An 18,270-nucleotide genomic window follows, 5' to 3' on the forward strand; every position below is an offset into this window, starting at 1 on the left:
TTTTAAAGTCATTATCTAGAGAGAGAGAACGTTCCGCGTGAACTCTGTACTGTCATACTAACTACGTGCAAAATGAACTCCTTGCAGACACCACGGTACAGAAGTTTTTAACAACTTCACAAATGTGACGCGTCTCTGCAGAAAAAAATGTGTATGCTAAAGAACAGTATCCAATGTGGAGGCACTCAAGGAAAACATACCTCGGCTTAGTGACTAGACAGAAGTTTAGTCAAATCCAGGTACTTGCCTTCACCAACCGTAGATTTTTGCCGCACTTCCAGCTATTCCACTCCCATTGAGTTTTCTCTGAAGGGTAAAGCTACTGGAATAGCGGACTGTGTTACTATGTTCCTGAAGAATCTGCCGCAGCGCTGCAAATGGAAAAATGACACGAAGCTAACAGTCACCAGTAGATGTCGTTTGATATTCTGCGCAATATCAATGGAGATACTATCGAAGACAGTGCTGCCAAAGCAGCGTTACTAAACACAACCTTCCGAAGTGCCTTCGCAAAAGAAGACGAAGTAAATATATCAGAATTCGAATCCAGAACAGCCGCCAACATGAGTAACGTAGAAGTAAATATCCTCGGAGTAGTGAAGCAATTTAAATCACTTAATAAAAGCAAATCTTTTGGTGCAGGCTGTGTACCAGTTAGATTCCTCTCAGAGTACGCTTTAATACCTCCGTACTTAACAAGCATATACAACCGTTCGCTCGACGAAAGATCCGTTCCCAAAGACTGGAAAGTTGCACAGGTCACACCAATATTCAAGAAAGGTAGTAGGAGTAATCCACTAAATTACAGGCCCATAACATTAACGTCGATATGCAGCAGGATTTTGGAACATATATTCTGTTCGAACATTGTGAACTACCTCGAAGAAATCGATCTATTGACACACAGTCAACACGGGTATAGAAAACATCGTTCTTGTGAAACATTACTAGCTCTTTATTCGCATGAAGTGTTGAGTGTTATTGACAAGGGATTTCAGATCGATTCCGTATTTCCGGAAGGCCTTTGACACTGTACCACACAAGCGGCTTGTAGTGAAATTGCGTGCTTATAGAATATCGTCTCAGTCCTGTTAGAGAGGTCACAGTTCGTAGTAACTGACGGAAAGTCATAGAGTAAAACAGAAGTGATTTTTGGCGTTCCCCAAGCTGTGTTCTTAGTTAGTTTTTAAAAACCGAACAGGAGAGTGATACAAAAATTGGACATGGGATGGTAGTTAGGACCGAATCCGAGCCAAAGACTTAGCAGTCTCGTTCGGTATCATCTACGCTATGAGAACAACTGACATATTTTATCTGGCGGGCCGCCTGAATTTGCGCGCAACGCCAACTGCCTGACTGGCTAACTTCAATGCTAATAAACTCGGAGACGGCGCAAAGTATCGATTTTTCTCTTAACAATTATTTCTCAGCAAAACCTACTCCGCGACACCCTTGCAAGCATATCAGACCGTTTCTGATCACCATATATATCAAGATGAAGAGAGAACGAGTGTGGACAAAAGAATGACATGCACTTGCTGCATTTGTTGCTATAGGTACACTTTTCTTCATAAGTAAGGGAGACTGTAATGAGCTGTTACGTTTTAAACTTTATGTTTGGAAAAAAATCAAATTTTGTAGTTAATTATCTCAATTTTTACCACAGTTTTTAATAGATTTGGAAAATTCTAGAGTTTCATACACCTGTAAGAATGGTTTGTATGCTGTGCAAAATTCATCAAAGAATCTCTCTTACTTGTGAAGAAAAATGTACCTAGAGCAACAAATGCAGCCAACAGTAAGTGGAAAAAATGATGAAATTTCATATGTAAAAAAAAAATTATTTTGTTATGTTTTTGCACTTCCACTGCTATGAGTGTGAATCCTGAATCCTTCCTGGTCATGCTGACAAAGTTTTATGAATTTTTTTGTAAAAGTATAGACAGTAGAAAATAAAATGTCCTGTGGTGCCTCTCCTGCTCCAAGTCGGCCCGTTTGACATCCTACCCCCTTAAAGCCGCGCGGGATTAGCCGAGCGGTCTCGGGCGCTGCAGTCATGGACTGTGCAGCTGGTCCCGGCGGAGGTTCGAGTCCTCCCTCGGGCATGGTGTGTGTGTGTGTGTGTGTGTGTGTGTGTGTGTGTGTGTTCCAGTCAATGTTAACAGCGGAGCAGATCCTTCCTTAATTGGATGAGATACGTAATAACTTGGGTGCCGTTAAAGATAACCCTGGATTCCAACGCTTGTTTTATGTATTTTTTTTTATACGCAAATGAGGATCACATCCCCGTTTTCTCTTTGTTATTTTCCTACATTTTCAATTTGCTTTATCATCTTCATCAAGCTAGGTGGCGCAGTGGTTAGCAGATTGCACTCGCATACAGGAGGACGGCGATTCAAAACTGCGTCCCGCCATTCTGACTGAGGTTTTCCGTGATTTCCCTAAATCACTTCAGGCAAATGCTGGGATGGTTCCTTTGAAAGGGGACAGCCGGCTTCCTTCTCCATTCTTCCCTAGACCGATGGGACCGATGACCTCGCTGTTTGGTCTCCTCTCCCCAACCAACTATCATCTTAAAAAAAAAAAATCATCCAGAAAACTTCACATATTATGGGACACACACACACACACACACACACACACACACACACACACACACACACACACACACACAGATATATATATAACAATTATTACTACAGTGAAATAGAGAACTTAATTTTGACCTTACAATTGCAGGAGATTTGTTTCGCGTGATATAAAAATTCTGGTGCTTAAATAAAAGCTGTGAGCTAACAACAATACCATTAAGGTTTTATGAAACAGTGAACACAAACTGCTTTTGTCTTGTATTGATGATTGCTGTAAATATGTGTTCCACAATCCATGGTGGAATAGTGCTGTCGACAGAAGATCTCAAGTTATTCCATGTTTCTAGAATCTTTTTACGCCGTTCCCCACAAATGACTTTTGATAAAATTGCGAACCTATGGCGTATTGACTCCGTTGTGTGAATGGCTTCGTGATGTCCCCCCGGAAAGGCCACAGTTCGTAGTTATTGACAGGAAGTCATCTAGTAAAACGGAACTGATATCTAGGGTTCCTCAAGAAAGTATTATAGGTCTTCCACTTCTTTTATTCCACATAAACGATTTAGGAAACAATTTGATCAGCTCTTAGAGTGTTTGCTGATGATGGTGTCGTTTACATCTACGTCTATACTCTGCAAACTACCGTGAGGTGCATGGCAGAGGGTATGTCCCGTTGTACCAGTTATAAAGGTCTCTTCCTGTTCGATTCACGTATGGAGTGCGGGAAGAATGCTTGTTTGAATGCCTCTGTGCATGCAGTAGTGATTCTAATCTTATCTTCACAATCCCTAAGTGAGCAATACTTAGGAGATTGTAGTATATTTCTAGATTATTCATCTAAAGGCGGTTCCTGAAACTTTAACAGACTTTCTCGGGATAGTTTGTCTGTCGTCAAGAGTCTCCCAGATCAGTTCTTTCCGTATCTCTGTGACACTCTCCCATGGATTAAACAAACCTGTGAGCGTTTGTGCTGCCCTTCTCAGTTTACGTTTAGTATCCCTCTTAGGCATATATGGTACGGGTCCCACACACATGAGCAATATTCTAGAATTTCTAAGCAATCTCCTTTGTAGAGTGATTACACTTCTCCAGTATTCTACCAATAAACAGAAGTCTACCATCTGCTTTACCCACGACTGGACCTGTGTGATCATTCCATTTCATATCCCTGCAAAGTGTTACACCCAGCTATTTGCATGAGTTGGCCGATTCCAGCTGTGACTCATTGATGTCACTTATAGGATACTACGTTTTTTCGTTTTGTGAAATGCAAAATCTTACAGTTTTGAACTTTTAAAGCAAGTTTCCAAGCTCTGTACCACTGACTGAATATTTATGCAGCTTCTTTCAGATAGTACTTGATTGTAAATAACTGCATCATCTGCAAAAAGCTTGATTTTACTATTAATATGGTCTGCAAGGTCATTAATACACAACATGAACAGCAAGGATTCCAATACACTTCCCTGAGGCACACCTAAAGTTACTTCTATATCTGACAATCTCTCTCCATCCAAGATAACATGCTGCGTCCTCCCTACCAAAAACTCCTCAATCCAGTCACAAAAATCATTTGATACCCCCCTATGATTGTTCATTCTACAATAAGCGTAGATGTGGTACCGAGTCAAATGCTTTTCGAACATCAAGAAACATTGCATCTATTCGGTTGCCTTGAGCCGAAGCTTTCAGTATGTCATGCGCGAAAAGTGCAAGTAGGGTTCCGCATGATAGATATTTTCTAAATCCATGCTGGTTGCCATAATTATGTTCGAGCTTAGAATATGTTCTAACATTCTACAACAAAAAGATGTCAGGGATATTGGACAGTAGTTTTGTGGATCACTTCTGCTACTTTTTTGTAGACTGGTGTGACCTGTGGCATTTTCCTCGAACTGGGCACAGTTTTGTGTTCGAGGGATCTATGATAGATTATAGTTTGAAGGGGGATTAACTCAGCCGCAAATTCAGTATAGAATGCAACGGCGACTTCCATCGGGCCATGAAGCGTACTTAACACTGTTACCAGTACTTATTCCATTCTTCTTTGCAGTGGTATGGCGCAAGTCTCTTGTGTTTTCCTTTGTAAAGGATCATTTGAAAATGGAATTAAGCATTTCGGCAAATGCTTTACTACCCTCAATTTCAGTTCCTGTCTCATTAGTGACTGGACACTAACTTTGCTTCCACTAACAACTTTAACATACGACCAGAATTTCTTTGGGTTCTGTGAAAGATCACTTGACTATATTCTGCTATGGCAGTCACTGAAGTAATCATGCATTGCCCTCTTGACAGCCAAAAGCGTTCATTCAGCATCTCTCTATCTGTAGCCCTACTCTTTGTTTTCCAACTATTATGCAGCAGTCTCTGTGTTTATTTAGCAGTTTCTTTGCAGCGACAGTATACCATGGAGGTTACCTCCCATTAGGAACTTTCTACTGATTACATACACTATGTGATGAAAAGTATCCGGACACTTGGCTGAAAATGACTTAAAAGTTCATGGCGCCCTTCATCGGTAATGCTGCAATTCAATATGGTGTTGGATCACCCTTAGCCCTGATGACAGCTTCCACTCTCGCTGGCATACGTTCAATCAGGTGCTGAAAGGTTTTTTGGGGAATGGCAGCCCATTTTTCATGGAGTGCTGCACTGAGGCGAGATATCGATGTTGGTCGGTGAGGTCTGGCACGAATTCAGCGTTCAAAACATCCCAAAGGTGTTTTATAGGATTAGGTCAGGACTTTGTGCAGGCCAGTCCATTACAGGGATGTTATTGTCGTGTAACCACTCTGCCACATGCTGTGCATTATGAACAGGTGATCAATCGTGTTGAAAGATGCAATCGGCATCCCCTAATTGCTCTTCAACAGTGTGAAGCAAGAAGGTGCTTAAAACGTCAATGCAAGCCTGTGCTGTGATAGTGCCACACAAAACAACAAGGCATGCAAGCCTTCATGAAACACACACCCACACCATACCACCACCACCACCACTGTTGGCCCTACATACGCTGGCAGATGACGTTCACCGGGCATTCGCCATACCCACACCATGCTATCGGATTGCCACGTTGTGTACCATGATTCAGCACTCCAAACAACGTTTTCCACTGTTCAATCGTCCATTGATTACGTTACTTACACCAAGCGAGGCATCATTTGGCATTTATCGGTGTGATGTGTGGCTTATGAGCAGTCGCTCAAACATGAAATCAAAGTTTTCTCATCTCCCGTCTAACTGTCATAGTACTTGGCAGCGGATCCTCATACAGTTTGGAATTCCTGTGTGATGGTCTGAATAGGTGTCTGCCTATTACACATTAGGTGCCTCTTCAACTGTCGGCGGTCTCTGTCAGTCAACAGACGAGGTCGGCCCGTACGCTTTTGTGCTGTACGTGCCCCTTCACATTTCCACGACACTATCAAATCTGAAACAGTGAACCTAGAGATGTTTAGGAGTGTGGAAATCTCGTGTAAAGACGTATAAACAAGTGACACCCAAAAAATGGTTCAAATGGCTCTGAGATCTATGGGACTTAACTTATGAGGTCATTAGTCCCCTACAACTTAGAACTACTTAAACCTAACTAACCTAAGGACATCACACACATCCTTGCTCGAGGCAGGATTCAAACCTGCGACCGTAGCGGTCGCGCGGTTCCAGACTGTAGCGCCTAGAACCGCTCGGCCACTTCGGCCGGCTCAAGTGACACCCAATCACCTGACCACGTTCGTAGTCTGTGAGTCCCGTGGAGCGCCCCATTCTGCTCTCTCACAATGTCTAATGACTACTGAGGTCGCTGATATGGAGTACCTGGCAGTAGATGGCAGCACAATGCACCTAATATGAAAAACGTATATTTTTGGGGGTTTATGGATACTTTTGATCACATAGTGTATCTTTATACTTGTTTTAGTTGTCTTTTGTACTTTGGTTATCATTGTTGCCACAACCGCTTCTGTGGCCTTAATTAGAGTGAAAAGCTTACAAGATGTTGCAGTTTGTGAGCAACATATAAATCTGAAAAGAGAAAGAGAGAGAGAGAGAGAACTGTACAAACCAAACATGTGAAACCACACACTCTAATTTAGAAATGAATAAGCCATGGAATGAAATACATTTTAGTTTACAAATTAGAAGGTAACATTTGTTAATTACATGCCAAGTTCATGTTGCAGGCTACAATTGTTGGTCAGTGTGACCACCATCTGCATCCAAGATAGCCTGGAATCACACTAGATGTTCCATTTCACAACTGTTCACTGCACTTTGAGAATGGTGGGCCATGGAATATTCAGCTGTCCTGACCCTGCTCATGTATTGCTTGAAGATGTCACATTGTGTCCAGCATTCTCATCCACGGGGCCAGTAATTTCTGCAACAGTTTGTGGCAAAAATAGCTGTTAGCCTGTTTCAGAAGCAATTCCCAAATCTCCAGTTAATTTGAACACTCTTCATTTATTTAATTTGTCAGTACTAATGAAGAGCAGCAGCACTATGCTACATATTTTGATAAAACTGGTTTACAAGTAAAGTCCTGTTCACTTTGTTCAGACTTATGTTGACTGTCTACAACTGTAATGCGCACGAAAACTTGTTTCAACCCTATGTTGCCATACCTGTACTGGTACCTAACAGCATGTCATGTTACTGACACCACTAACAATACAAATCTACAGCACAGCCTCAACAACATCCCTATAAAGTTGGGTACCCACATGATAAATAGCTTTTCTCCAACACTGTCTCATGTTGTGAAAGCGTAACTATAAACATCCTGCAAATACTGTTGAATAGAAGACTTTTGAAAAAGAGCTTGCAAGAATCTGTATGTCGAGCAAGTTACATTGCCCTTAAAGTTCTTTTTCGAGACAAGAAGACGACTTGGAGAGGTGTCATGTTGTAAAAGAAAGTAATTATGTATTGAATTATATTGTGGTATTGGGAAAAATAAATTATTTAAATTGTAAAAAATTGTTTTATGGGAAAGTAAATGTGGGAACTGCTAAGTGATGTATTATTGTTTTGTTACAGGCATGTCCAAAGCCAAAACCTGGATATCTGAATGTGCACTTGGTGGCACACACACATGATGATGTTGGTTGGCTGAAAACAGTGGACCAGTATTACTATGGAAGTGAGTAAAATTTTAAAATGCGTTGAACATCTGACTATATATATATATGATTCAATTTTCACCCTTTGCTCCATCCCCCTACCCTACTTTCTATTCCCCATCTCATTTTTAAGGGAAAAGTAAGGAAAAAATAGAGTATTTCTCATTTTACATAAACTATGGTTGTTTTTTATATACTCATAGTTGTCACCTTGTAATAAGAGTCAGTTTGTCAATAAAGTACCAAGCCATGAATTTTAAAAGAGAAGTTCAGGTCACAGATTTTATGAAAAATATGGCTTTGACACGGTATTGTAATTTAAAGATATTTATCAGTATTCAATATCCAATTAACGGCTTCACCCGTAATTTCTGGGAAATCACTTAATTTCCCATAGTATCTTCTCCTGGATCACAGTTAGCAAAGGGCACCACAGTCTGCTAGGCTGTTTCACAGTTACATTGATATGCAATGATTGTTCATGAGATTATGATTCACAAATGAAATGTCTTAAGAACTTGCTTTGTGTCATTTTTCAGTTAATCTGTACCAGTAGTCTTGAAATTTTCCTGTTTGCATTTTATATACTTTTTGCCATTTCAGTACTAATGGTACTGATGAAAAAGTGTGTGTTCTTCATTATATGAAAAACTGAGTACTCTGCATATACTAACATATTTTTTCATAAAGTATATTGTTGTTTACAATTTTTTTCAGGCAAAATGCTTGTTTTTACGATCAGCAGAGCGTTTTATTGCAGTATTTTCTATCCAGTCATTTTATTTTGTGTGTTTATGATTTAAACTATTAAATATTAATGATGTTGGCATTCTTGTTTCTTCTTTTAATTCTTGAATGAGTGCTCTTTTATTTCCATTTTTCTTCCATAGCATAATGTGTTTACAAATCTAACATCATACAGAATATGAATTGCACTGTAATAGAGTTAGTAGATGTGTGTGGCAACTTCTTTGCACTTGTCATGTATTAGAGTTTGCTACTGCAAGAGAATTCACAGAACAGGGTCTTGAACTTAATAAAAAATGGAAACTCAAACTATGCAGGAGTTTTGCTGCCTCTGCTAGGTACACATGGAGGATGATGCCATTAGGAAGAGAATGTGCTCTGATAATTTCATTTTGAATGTTGGTAACAGTGGCTGTCAGTCATATGGAGACAAGCCTCCAATAGCTGTAGCAGCAAGTAATTTGCAGTAGACACTCAAAGAGTTTTAGGAAGCAGAAGTCCGAGAGGAAAATTGAGGAGGAGAGGATTCTGCAGTGAGGTAGCAGTCATGGCTGAGACTTTAGGTGAGGAGTACCAGGTCATGATCATTTTTAAAACAATTGTTGGGCTCAGTAAGGTGAGGGAGGATTTAGTAAGGATTTTACTAAAGAGGATCATGGTTGGCAATAGTCTTGATAGGGACTAGGCTTATGGTAGGACAGTGACTTGGATAGGATTGCCACTCACTCAGACCATTAATGTTAATTTTATACAGGTGCTCCAACATTATGGTCACCCTCACATTAACAGTGCTATGCAGCATGTGTTGGACTAAGAGTGTGCTGATGACTACTGACAAGGCACACACTTTGATGGTACCAGTTGAATATATCCTTAGTTCCAGCTAGACAGGCCTGCACCTAAACTGGATTGAGAAGGAATGGTTGGTGAAGCCTGTAAGTGACTGTAGTGTCGGTGGACCTGGGCTCTCATTAGGCCAAATTCTGGTGATAATGTGTCGAAGAGTTAGACCTTTTTTTAAGATGAAATCCAGTAGAAGGTGTCTCTCCTGAGGAAAGTTCCTTTCACGCTGGTAGAGATTTCAGTAAAGGGGAATGTAGATCAGAAGATACAACAATATTATTTCAACAAAATATTAATGGAATTAAAGGAAAAATCAGTGAATTTCTAATAAATCTTGACTCTGACATTTCTAGTATATCGGAGCATTATTTACTGGGTGAAGAAATACAAAGGCTTTCTTTGGAGGGATACATTTTATGATTTCTATACAGAGAGTTTGTTGCAGAAGAGAAGAGGAGCCATTTATGTCAAATGTGCTGACTCATTCAAAAGAACTTATATACAAAACATTGCATGGACAAAATATTTGAAGTGAGTCCAGGAGTGTTTAAATTTTCTTGGAAAAAAACTTTTCCTTAGAGGCCTCTTAGGTCCCTAGTTTAGGCTGGGTTGTCCTCTCCAGACTGTGCTCGGCTGGATTCTTTAGAAGAACATGATACTGATTTTCTGTGGGGACTGCAACATAAACTTTCTGACTAATTCTCCAGAAAAATGAATGTTAATGGATTTATTTGAATCTTACAACCTGATACTGATAGTATACTTCCTAGCTGGAGTTCATGAGAATAGCAACATGACCATATTATTACCTATTTGATGGGCACAATGTGAGAAAAATTAGTAACAGTCAGATCATGATGCACAGATAGTAATACAGGAAAGAATCAAGGCAGACTCATATCTCAAAGTAGTAAACAAAAGATTGTAATGCGGACACTTAGTCAGGCTCGTGGGGTTAAGTTGGCAAGAAGTCTGCACTGCAGAAGACCTGAATGACGAGTGTAATACATTTATTCAGATCCTTATCACTTGCTTTAATAGTAGTTCCTCTTAAAAAAAAATGCAGTCACATATGCAGTGCTAATAAGCAACCTCTTTGGATAACTAATGGCATTAAAATAATAGGAAGAAATAAAAGCTTTATCATGATATGAAGAACATTCAGAGCTCAGTAACAGAATTTTAGTACAAATAATACTGAAAAGTGCTGAGTAATGTCATCAGTCAGGCTAAAACAATATATTATACCAAGAGAAATATGAAGCTCACGGGCCGGTATTAAAACTATATGGTCATTTATGAATATAGGTGCTTATCGTATTACACCTTCTTTGTGTGAGAATGAAATTATTAGTGATCCACCATAGTTGTGCAAAATATGTAACAATTGCTTCATGTCAATAATTGGTGAGTAAAATGAAACTTTTATTTGTACAAGTAAATATGTAGAACTTTGAAAGCTGGTATTTTGACGCACCTAAATCACATACAGCTACAGGAAACAAAGACAAAACTGAATTAGTCATTGCACCATTAAAGAGTAAAAACTCCCAAGGGTTTACCCCCAGGGGTCACAAATCTTTTTTCTGAGTATATGCTTGGCTACCATGGCACCCCGGCCCTTGCAGTGCTACTTACCTTTCCATGCTGCAAGTCTATCCTTCTACTATTCTTCTTTTTCCCCCTCTGCCTTTCCATTGGGTTCTTGATGCCAGTCATGCTTCAATTTGATTTATTATTTTGGACACTCGTTTTTCTCTCTTCCAGCACTTTCCACAGCTTTCCATCCTTTACTATATAGTCACCTTTGTTGGGTTTGACCTACAGTTCCTCTTCTAAGTTTTACAGTGGTGTGGATCATACATTAAAGGTTGCAGACTGTGGTCTACATTCCATCTTTTGTGCCTTCGTATTTTTGCGACCTTCCTTTCTAGCAAAAGTAATCACCAAAACCTAACACGGTAGCCATCCTGTTGTGGGAGGGGGCAGGGGCACAGGCATATGGCTCTTATTTGGCCATTGATCCTTGCCTGGTTCTCTCCCCTCCATACATGGGAGAGTCCGTGATGACCTGTGTGACAGTGATTATTTTCTGGTTGTCCTCTCCCTCCCTCTGCATCACTTACTTGGGTGTCCATCCAGATGGGCTCTCAACAATGCTGACTGAGATGCCTTTGCCCTTAGCATAATACCACATGGAGGTATCAATGTAGCTGTCCAGAGCACAACCACAGTTATTTTATTGGCAGTGGACTTAGCAGTTACCTATTCCTCGGGATCCTCCTGTTGGAAGACAGTCCTCGGTGTACTTCAGAAACCACCATGACTGTTAGACTGGAGATGGGTTCTCTATCGACAGAGAACCTCATTGGCCTTAAACAGCTCCATGCCTGCGTCTGGTACCTAACAAAATGACATAAACAAGAATGCTGGGAACAGTATGCACTGGACCTTGCACTCTTCCTTTGCATGTTAGGGCAAAGGTTCAACACCTCTATGGATACCAGTCCCCCACTGGTGTACTTGGTGTATAACAGAATGGTGTTTTCTACACTGAATTGTGGTTTATTAGACTCATAACGTACATAATCTAAATCATTTGATTCAGGTACAGGAGACACGTCAAAATTTTGGTAAAGTTTTACCATATACATACAACACCTGATTTTTAACAAATGGTACCATACCAATAATACAATATAAAAATACACATACAATAAAAAACTAACAATTAATTACAACAACTGATTTTAACAAATGGTATCATAATAATAATACAATTTTGTTACAGATACAATAAAAGACTAACAATTAATTACCCCTTGCTCAAATTATCATTTCATCCTCTATGAATTCTTCTACTGAATAGTAGCATTTATCCCACAGAATCTGCTGTAGCCTTATTTTTAGACACTCTGGCTTCATATTAAATATATTTTTGCCCATTAGCTTGTTATATATTGTCATCCCCATATACTGTGGAGTTCATGCATATAATTTCAAATGGTGTGTGGGTAACATAAAATTATTTTTATTTCTTGTGTTGTATGTGTGGTTAAAATGATTTTCCTCAAATAATTTTTGTCTGCTGTGTACAAAGATTATAATTTCATAAATGTATATGGAGGGAACTGTTAGGATTTGCAGGTTCCGAAATAAAGGGTGACAAGATTCTGTTTGTTGGGCACTACACATGTATCTTATAATTTTCTTTCGCAGTTTCAGTATTCGAGATACACTATTTGAATTTCCCCAAAAAATGATACCATACCTAATGACAGATTCAAAATAACTATGATATGCAATTTTCCGTGTACTCATGTCAGTAGAGTTTGCTAGTATTTGCATTGCAAATGCGAAGCTGCTTAGTTTATTTAATAGGAACTCAATATGTGTGCTCCAGTTTAAGTTGTTGTCCACATTTAGTCCTAGGAATTTGACTGTGTTAACTTCTTCCATAGGATGATTGTGATGATGTATTTTAAGATCCACACATTTCAAATGTTTGGTTTTGAAATGTACCATATTGGTTTTTGTAACGTTCAGTTTCAAGCCATTTAACTGGAACCAGTTTTCTAGAGTGCCCATTATGCTCACAATGGAGCTCTGAATTTTTTCTGCATCATCTTCAATTAAAACAGAAGTGTCATCCGCAAACAGAACTGATGGGGAATTTATATTTATGGGCACGTCTTTTACATAGAATAGGAACGGGATTGGCCCCAAAATGGAGTCTTGAGGCACACCTTGTGATACTGTACTCCATTTAGAATAATAATTCACTGCATTTGATGTGACACGTACCCTTTGCTTTCTGTTCTGCAAGTATGATGTGAACCATTTCAGAGCTTTGTCCTTAATCCCATATTTGTTTAATTTCTAGATAAGCAAGTCATGGTTCACCGAGTCAAATGCATTTGAAGAGATCGCGGAAGATACCAGCAACTTTACCCCTCTGATCCAATGATTTGCATATCTTCTCAATAAAGCTATTTACTGCATCCAGTGTGTTGTTTCCTTGTTGGAATCCAAATTGGTTACTTACAATAATATCATTTTTTACGATAAAATTTTTGATCTAATTTGCAGCTACTTTCTCTAACACTTTTGACAGGATTGGGAGAATAGAAATAGGGCAATAGTTTCCCATATCTTCCCTCGACCCTTTCTTGAACAGATGATGATGTTACTGAAAAATTTTTCAGCGTTTTGCTTGAGCCTCTTTGAGAATTATCAGCCTGCATTTCATGTTCTCAAACAGTGGATGGAGTAAACTGACTTACCTTTAACTACACATCACCTAGAACCATCTTCACTGAATGTGAATTCTGCAGTGCTCTAGCCCTTTGCCCTGATGCACCACTAAGAGCCAGACCACATCCACAGCCAAATGCTGAAACACCTATCAGTCCATCGCCAATGCCACATCCTAGACACTTTTGACTGTATCTGAAGTGAGAGTGAGTTGCCACTGCGTGTTTGCCCCGATACCGAAAATGGGCAAACACCACACTGAGGTAAACATCTATCATCCATTGTCTTACTAATGTTCACTGCAAGTTGCTCAAATGTATGGTGAGCCAGCAGCTATGTTGATATCTTGAGACCTGGGGTCTTTTGGCTCTGTCCCAAAGCAGTTTTTTCCAATACTATTCTACTGCAGACAGTTTGGTCTGTTTAGAGTCTGCCATGCAGGTAGCTTTTGCCTGGTGTCAACATCTTATCACTGTCTTCTATGACACTACATGGTGTCATCACATACTCACCACATGGCGTCATCACATTAGTGGAGTCTCCAGGCCCCACACCATGTTTTTGTCTGTAACGTCTTGTCACAGTATCCTCTTTAGGTTCAAATTAGTGATTCTACGGTATCTGCCATATACAAGAGAATAGAGCCCTGCAAGGCTCTTTATTGAGTGTTCTTTTTCTAGTGGCTACCAACGATACATCTGCAGGTGTGGGATATACAGTGTTATCTTCTCTGTACGCTGCCGATTTTTGCATTAAATACTGTTTTTCCACTGTGTGTGTTGCTGAACACATGCTGCAGGGTGTCATACAAAGGTGCAATCCTAGGCTCTCACCATGGCTTCCGATTTTCAGCTGCCAAGATGTGCATCATACACTTTCACCGCGTTCACACTGTCCGTCCACTACCAGAACTCTACCTCAGTAACAAGTTGCCCCATGTGGTGGAGTGTTATCTCTTTTTGGGACTGGTCTTCAATGTTTAGTTGACAAACCTTCCCCATTTTTGTCAGTTTAAGCAAACTTATTGGCCACACCTTTATATTGTGCTGCCTCAGTAACACCACCTATGGCATAGACCACTCAACACATTTGCAACTTTACGAGGCTCTTATCCTGTTCCATCTTGATTATGGATGTCTGGTATATGGCCTGGCATCACCTTCAGAATTGCAAATGCTGTATCTGACACACCATTGTGGTGTCCAGTGTGTGATGGTTGCCTTATGAACCAGTGCTGTGAACAGTCTTCTTCCAGAGGCTGGGGTCCCTTGACAACAGATTAGGTGCCAACCACAGCTGAACTATGTGATACACACTTTCTGTTGCCTTGAGCATCCAAAACACAATGTCCTCTTTCTTGATAGGGAGATCCATCTCTCACAATACAGGCTCAGGACTGCAGTTCACATACAGTCTCTCTGATACGAATTCTAACTTTCTCCAGTGTTGGCTCTAGTCAAGGAGCAATCACATATACCCCCACAATGTGTACCCCTTCCTCAAATCTGTCATGACCCATCTTTTGGACTGAAACTCTCTGTTGACCCCATTGTTTTTTGCCACCTGTACCTGGCCATCCTTGATGCATTTCCTAGTTCAGAAGTGGTATACACTGACGTTGGTTGACAGATGAACTGGTTTTGACTACACACATGCAAGATGCAGTGATCAATCTTACCTGCTGAAGGAATGCAGTGTATTCACCACAGAAATGAGGGCCATCACTCAAGCCCTCAGTCATGTTGGTTCTTGCATCAAGAGATGTTCTCAGTTGTCAGTGACTCCCTGAGTAATCTTCAGGCAATTGGTCCGTGCTACCCTTGACACCTGTTGTTCATGACTATCCAGGATCTCCTTTCTGACGTCTATCGAGCTGGATGGTCAATTGTCTTTATCTGGACCCCAGGTCACTATGGGATCCCACGGAATGAACATGCTGACATGTTGGCGAAATTGGCTGCCAGGATGCTGACTTGGATATGGGTTTACCAAAACTCAACCCTGGATTGACTCTGCACTGTCAGTTGTTGGAGGCTTGGAACATGGATTGCTGTGCCCCGCTCTCTCCGAACAAACTGAGCAGTAAAGGGGACCGTGGCCATGTGGCAGCCTTTCCTTCATGGCTCTCACAGGGAATCTACCATTCTGTCGGCTTCGCAGTGGCCACACTTAGCAAACCCCTGCCACTCTTTGGCAGGTTCATGCTTGGCTACCTCGGGATCCTAGTCTTTGCAGCATTTTTCCCTTCTGGGCTGTATGTCTATCCTCTTGCTATTCTTTTTCCCCTCCCTTGGCAAACATGTCTGGGATATTCTTGAGAATATTCTGCATTCTGTCACTGACATGCGAACAGTCTCACCTTTGTTTTTCACTCCCTTCTCCTTTCTTTGTTTCCCTTCTCCTTTCTTTGTTTCCCTTCTCGTCTCGACCCTCCGCTTTGGCGTTTGAGGATCCTCTTATCTCTTCTTCCTCCCAGTGCCCTACTGAAGGCCGGCCATGCATCTGATGCATAACAGGTGACTGAGTAATGCGTAATTCCCAGCCCTGGGTCGACACGTAGTGATCGCACGTACTCCTTGGTACAGGCCAGGCCCAGGGAGGGGTGATTGCCTGAGCTGTAACCTTCCAAAATTGCTGATTGGTCCCTTTGCCAGATGTTCGGGAGGTGTGACCTGAGAGGTGAACAATCACCTAAGGCAAGTGTGCCCCCTTGTGAAGGGGGCCTCCAGTTGGAAGTAGCGTGCCATCGGAGACACTGGCAATCATCTACCCACTCATCTTCTACAAAACGTGAATGCAACAAGGCTAATGAGTCAAAGAACCTCCCCCGCTGCACCACAATTCCTAGTGGTCTCAATACTGAAGATGGTCAGTCCTTCGCCATGGTAAATCTGTTCATTATTCAGAAAGGTGTGGATGCAATTGCTGCCCCTGTGAAATCCTGCTCTCATTTGTGGAATGGCACTTTGCTTTCGAAGACCACTTCTGATTCTCAAGCACAACAACTGCTTGCTGCCTTGCTTCTCCACGGTTACCCTGTTTATGTCCAGGCTCACATAACTTTGCATTCTTCTTGTGGTGTAATTTACACCAGGCCACTCGACGGTCTAACCAAGGCTGAAATACAATCTTCCCTCTCAGATCAGGGTGTCATTGCCATTCATCCCTACTGCCCACCCGCTCTCTTTATCACCTTTGATACAGTGGTGCTTCTGTCCAAACTCAAAGCAGTCTATCGAAGGTGATAAAGAGAGCGGGTGGGCAGTAGGGATGAATGGCAATGACACCCTGATCTGAGAGGGAAGATTGTATTTCAGCCTTGGTTAGACCGTCGAGTGGCCTGGTGTAAATTACACCACAAGAAGAATTCAAAGTTATGTGAGCCTGGACATGAACAGGGTAACTGTGGAGAAGCAAGGCAGCAAGCAGTTGTTGTGCTTGAGAATCAGAAGTGGTCTTCGAAAGCAAGTGCGAGTGGTGCTTCTGTCCAAACTCAAAGCAGGCTATGAAATTATCACCGTCTGGCTATACATTCCGAACCCGATGCGCTGCTACCAGTGTCATGATTTTAACCACACTAGAACGTCTTGTTGACACCCAGCCAAATGTGGCACCTGTGGTAGGGATGCACATGAGGGTGATTGTCCACCTCCTTCTCACTGTATAAACTGCAATGGTGGCCATGCTGCCTCCCCTCGGGAGTGTCCAATGTATCTTGATGAACGGGCTGTTCAAGACATCCTGGTCAAAGAAAAGCTGCCTTATCCAGTTGCTCGCAAGTTACTGGCTAGTCGCAAACTCTGTGTTCTCCCATCTGGTAGCTATAGTTCTATTCTTGTTACCCCTCGCTCCATGAAGGACATGATCATGCAGACATGCAACCTCCAATCAGATCTGAGGTCGTGAAATTGTCCAGTGTCAAGGTAGCATCCCCATACACCGCCCCCCTCCCCCCCTCGCCCCAACCCCCCATCCAGCTGTGCAACAAGCCATCAAACTCTTGCCTCCAGGGGCGAAACCACATGCTATACAACCAGTAGGCTAGAAAGGAAAGGAGTACTCCCATGAAGACTTCCTCTGTCTCTCCAGCCAAACAACACCTGAGTTTTCATCTAACCAGAGAGGCTTGAAGAAGTTCTCCAAAGAGAAACGGTCCTCTCCTTCACCACCTCGAAGGTCCTCTTCAATGGTGTCAGCACGTGATAACCTTAGATCGGCCAGCGTCCATGTGGCTGGTGCACACCAACAACTGTTTTTTGGCGTTGGACTTCACAAATCGACAGCACAAGCAAGCTGATGCTTCTGTGGACCCCATGGAGCAGGATCCTCCTGCTTCTATGCCCTGTAATAGCACCTCTTCCCCAGCTGTCACTTTGCAGCAGCCGAGGTGACACCTCCACGTCTTCTCCTCATCATGACTCTCCTCTAATGGAACGTTTGCGGTCTTCGGTCCTACAAAGAGGATTTATGGCTGCTTTTAGCATTGCAGGGTCCCACTGTACACTGCCTTTAGGAAACGAAATTGTGCCCTCATGACTGCTCGGAGCTTTTACATTTCTTACCAATTCGTTTTGACCATTCCCCTGGGGTCGGCATTCCCTCTCATGAGGGCATCATGCTGCTCATATGGGGTAACATTCATAGTCAACACATCTCGCTGACTACCAATCTTAAAGCTGTGGCAGTTCACCTTTACCTTCCTCACCTGACGT

General features: G+C 41.6%; 1 protein-coding gene across 2 annotated transcripts in view; it reads left to right on the forward strand.

Moving 5' to 3' along the window:
- LOC126167258 (lysosomal alpha-mannosidase-like) overlaps positions 1–18,270 on the forward strand; it is a 162,794-nt gene that overhangs the window by 39,362 nt on the left and 105,162 nt on the right. For both annotated transcript variants that reach the window (XM_049920463.1, XM_049920464.1), the window contains exon 2: positions 7,632–7,734. In XM_049920463.1, the coding sequence (XP_049776420.1) occupies positions 7,632–7,734 (103 nt within the window). The remainder of the gene's footprint in view (positions 1–7,631; positions 7,735–18,270) is intronic.

This window comes from Schistocerca cancellata, chromosome 1 (assembly GCF_023864275.1).
Source record: "Schistocerca cancellata isolate TAMUIC-IGC-003103 chromosome 1, iqSchCanc2.1, whole genome shotgun sequence".
In the NCBI taxonomy this organism is placed as follows: domain Eukaryota; kingdom Metazoa; phylum Arthropoda; class Insecta; order Orthoptera; family Acrididae; genus Schistocerca; species Schistocerca cancellata.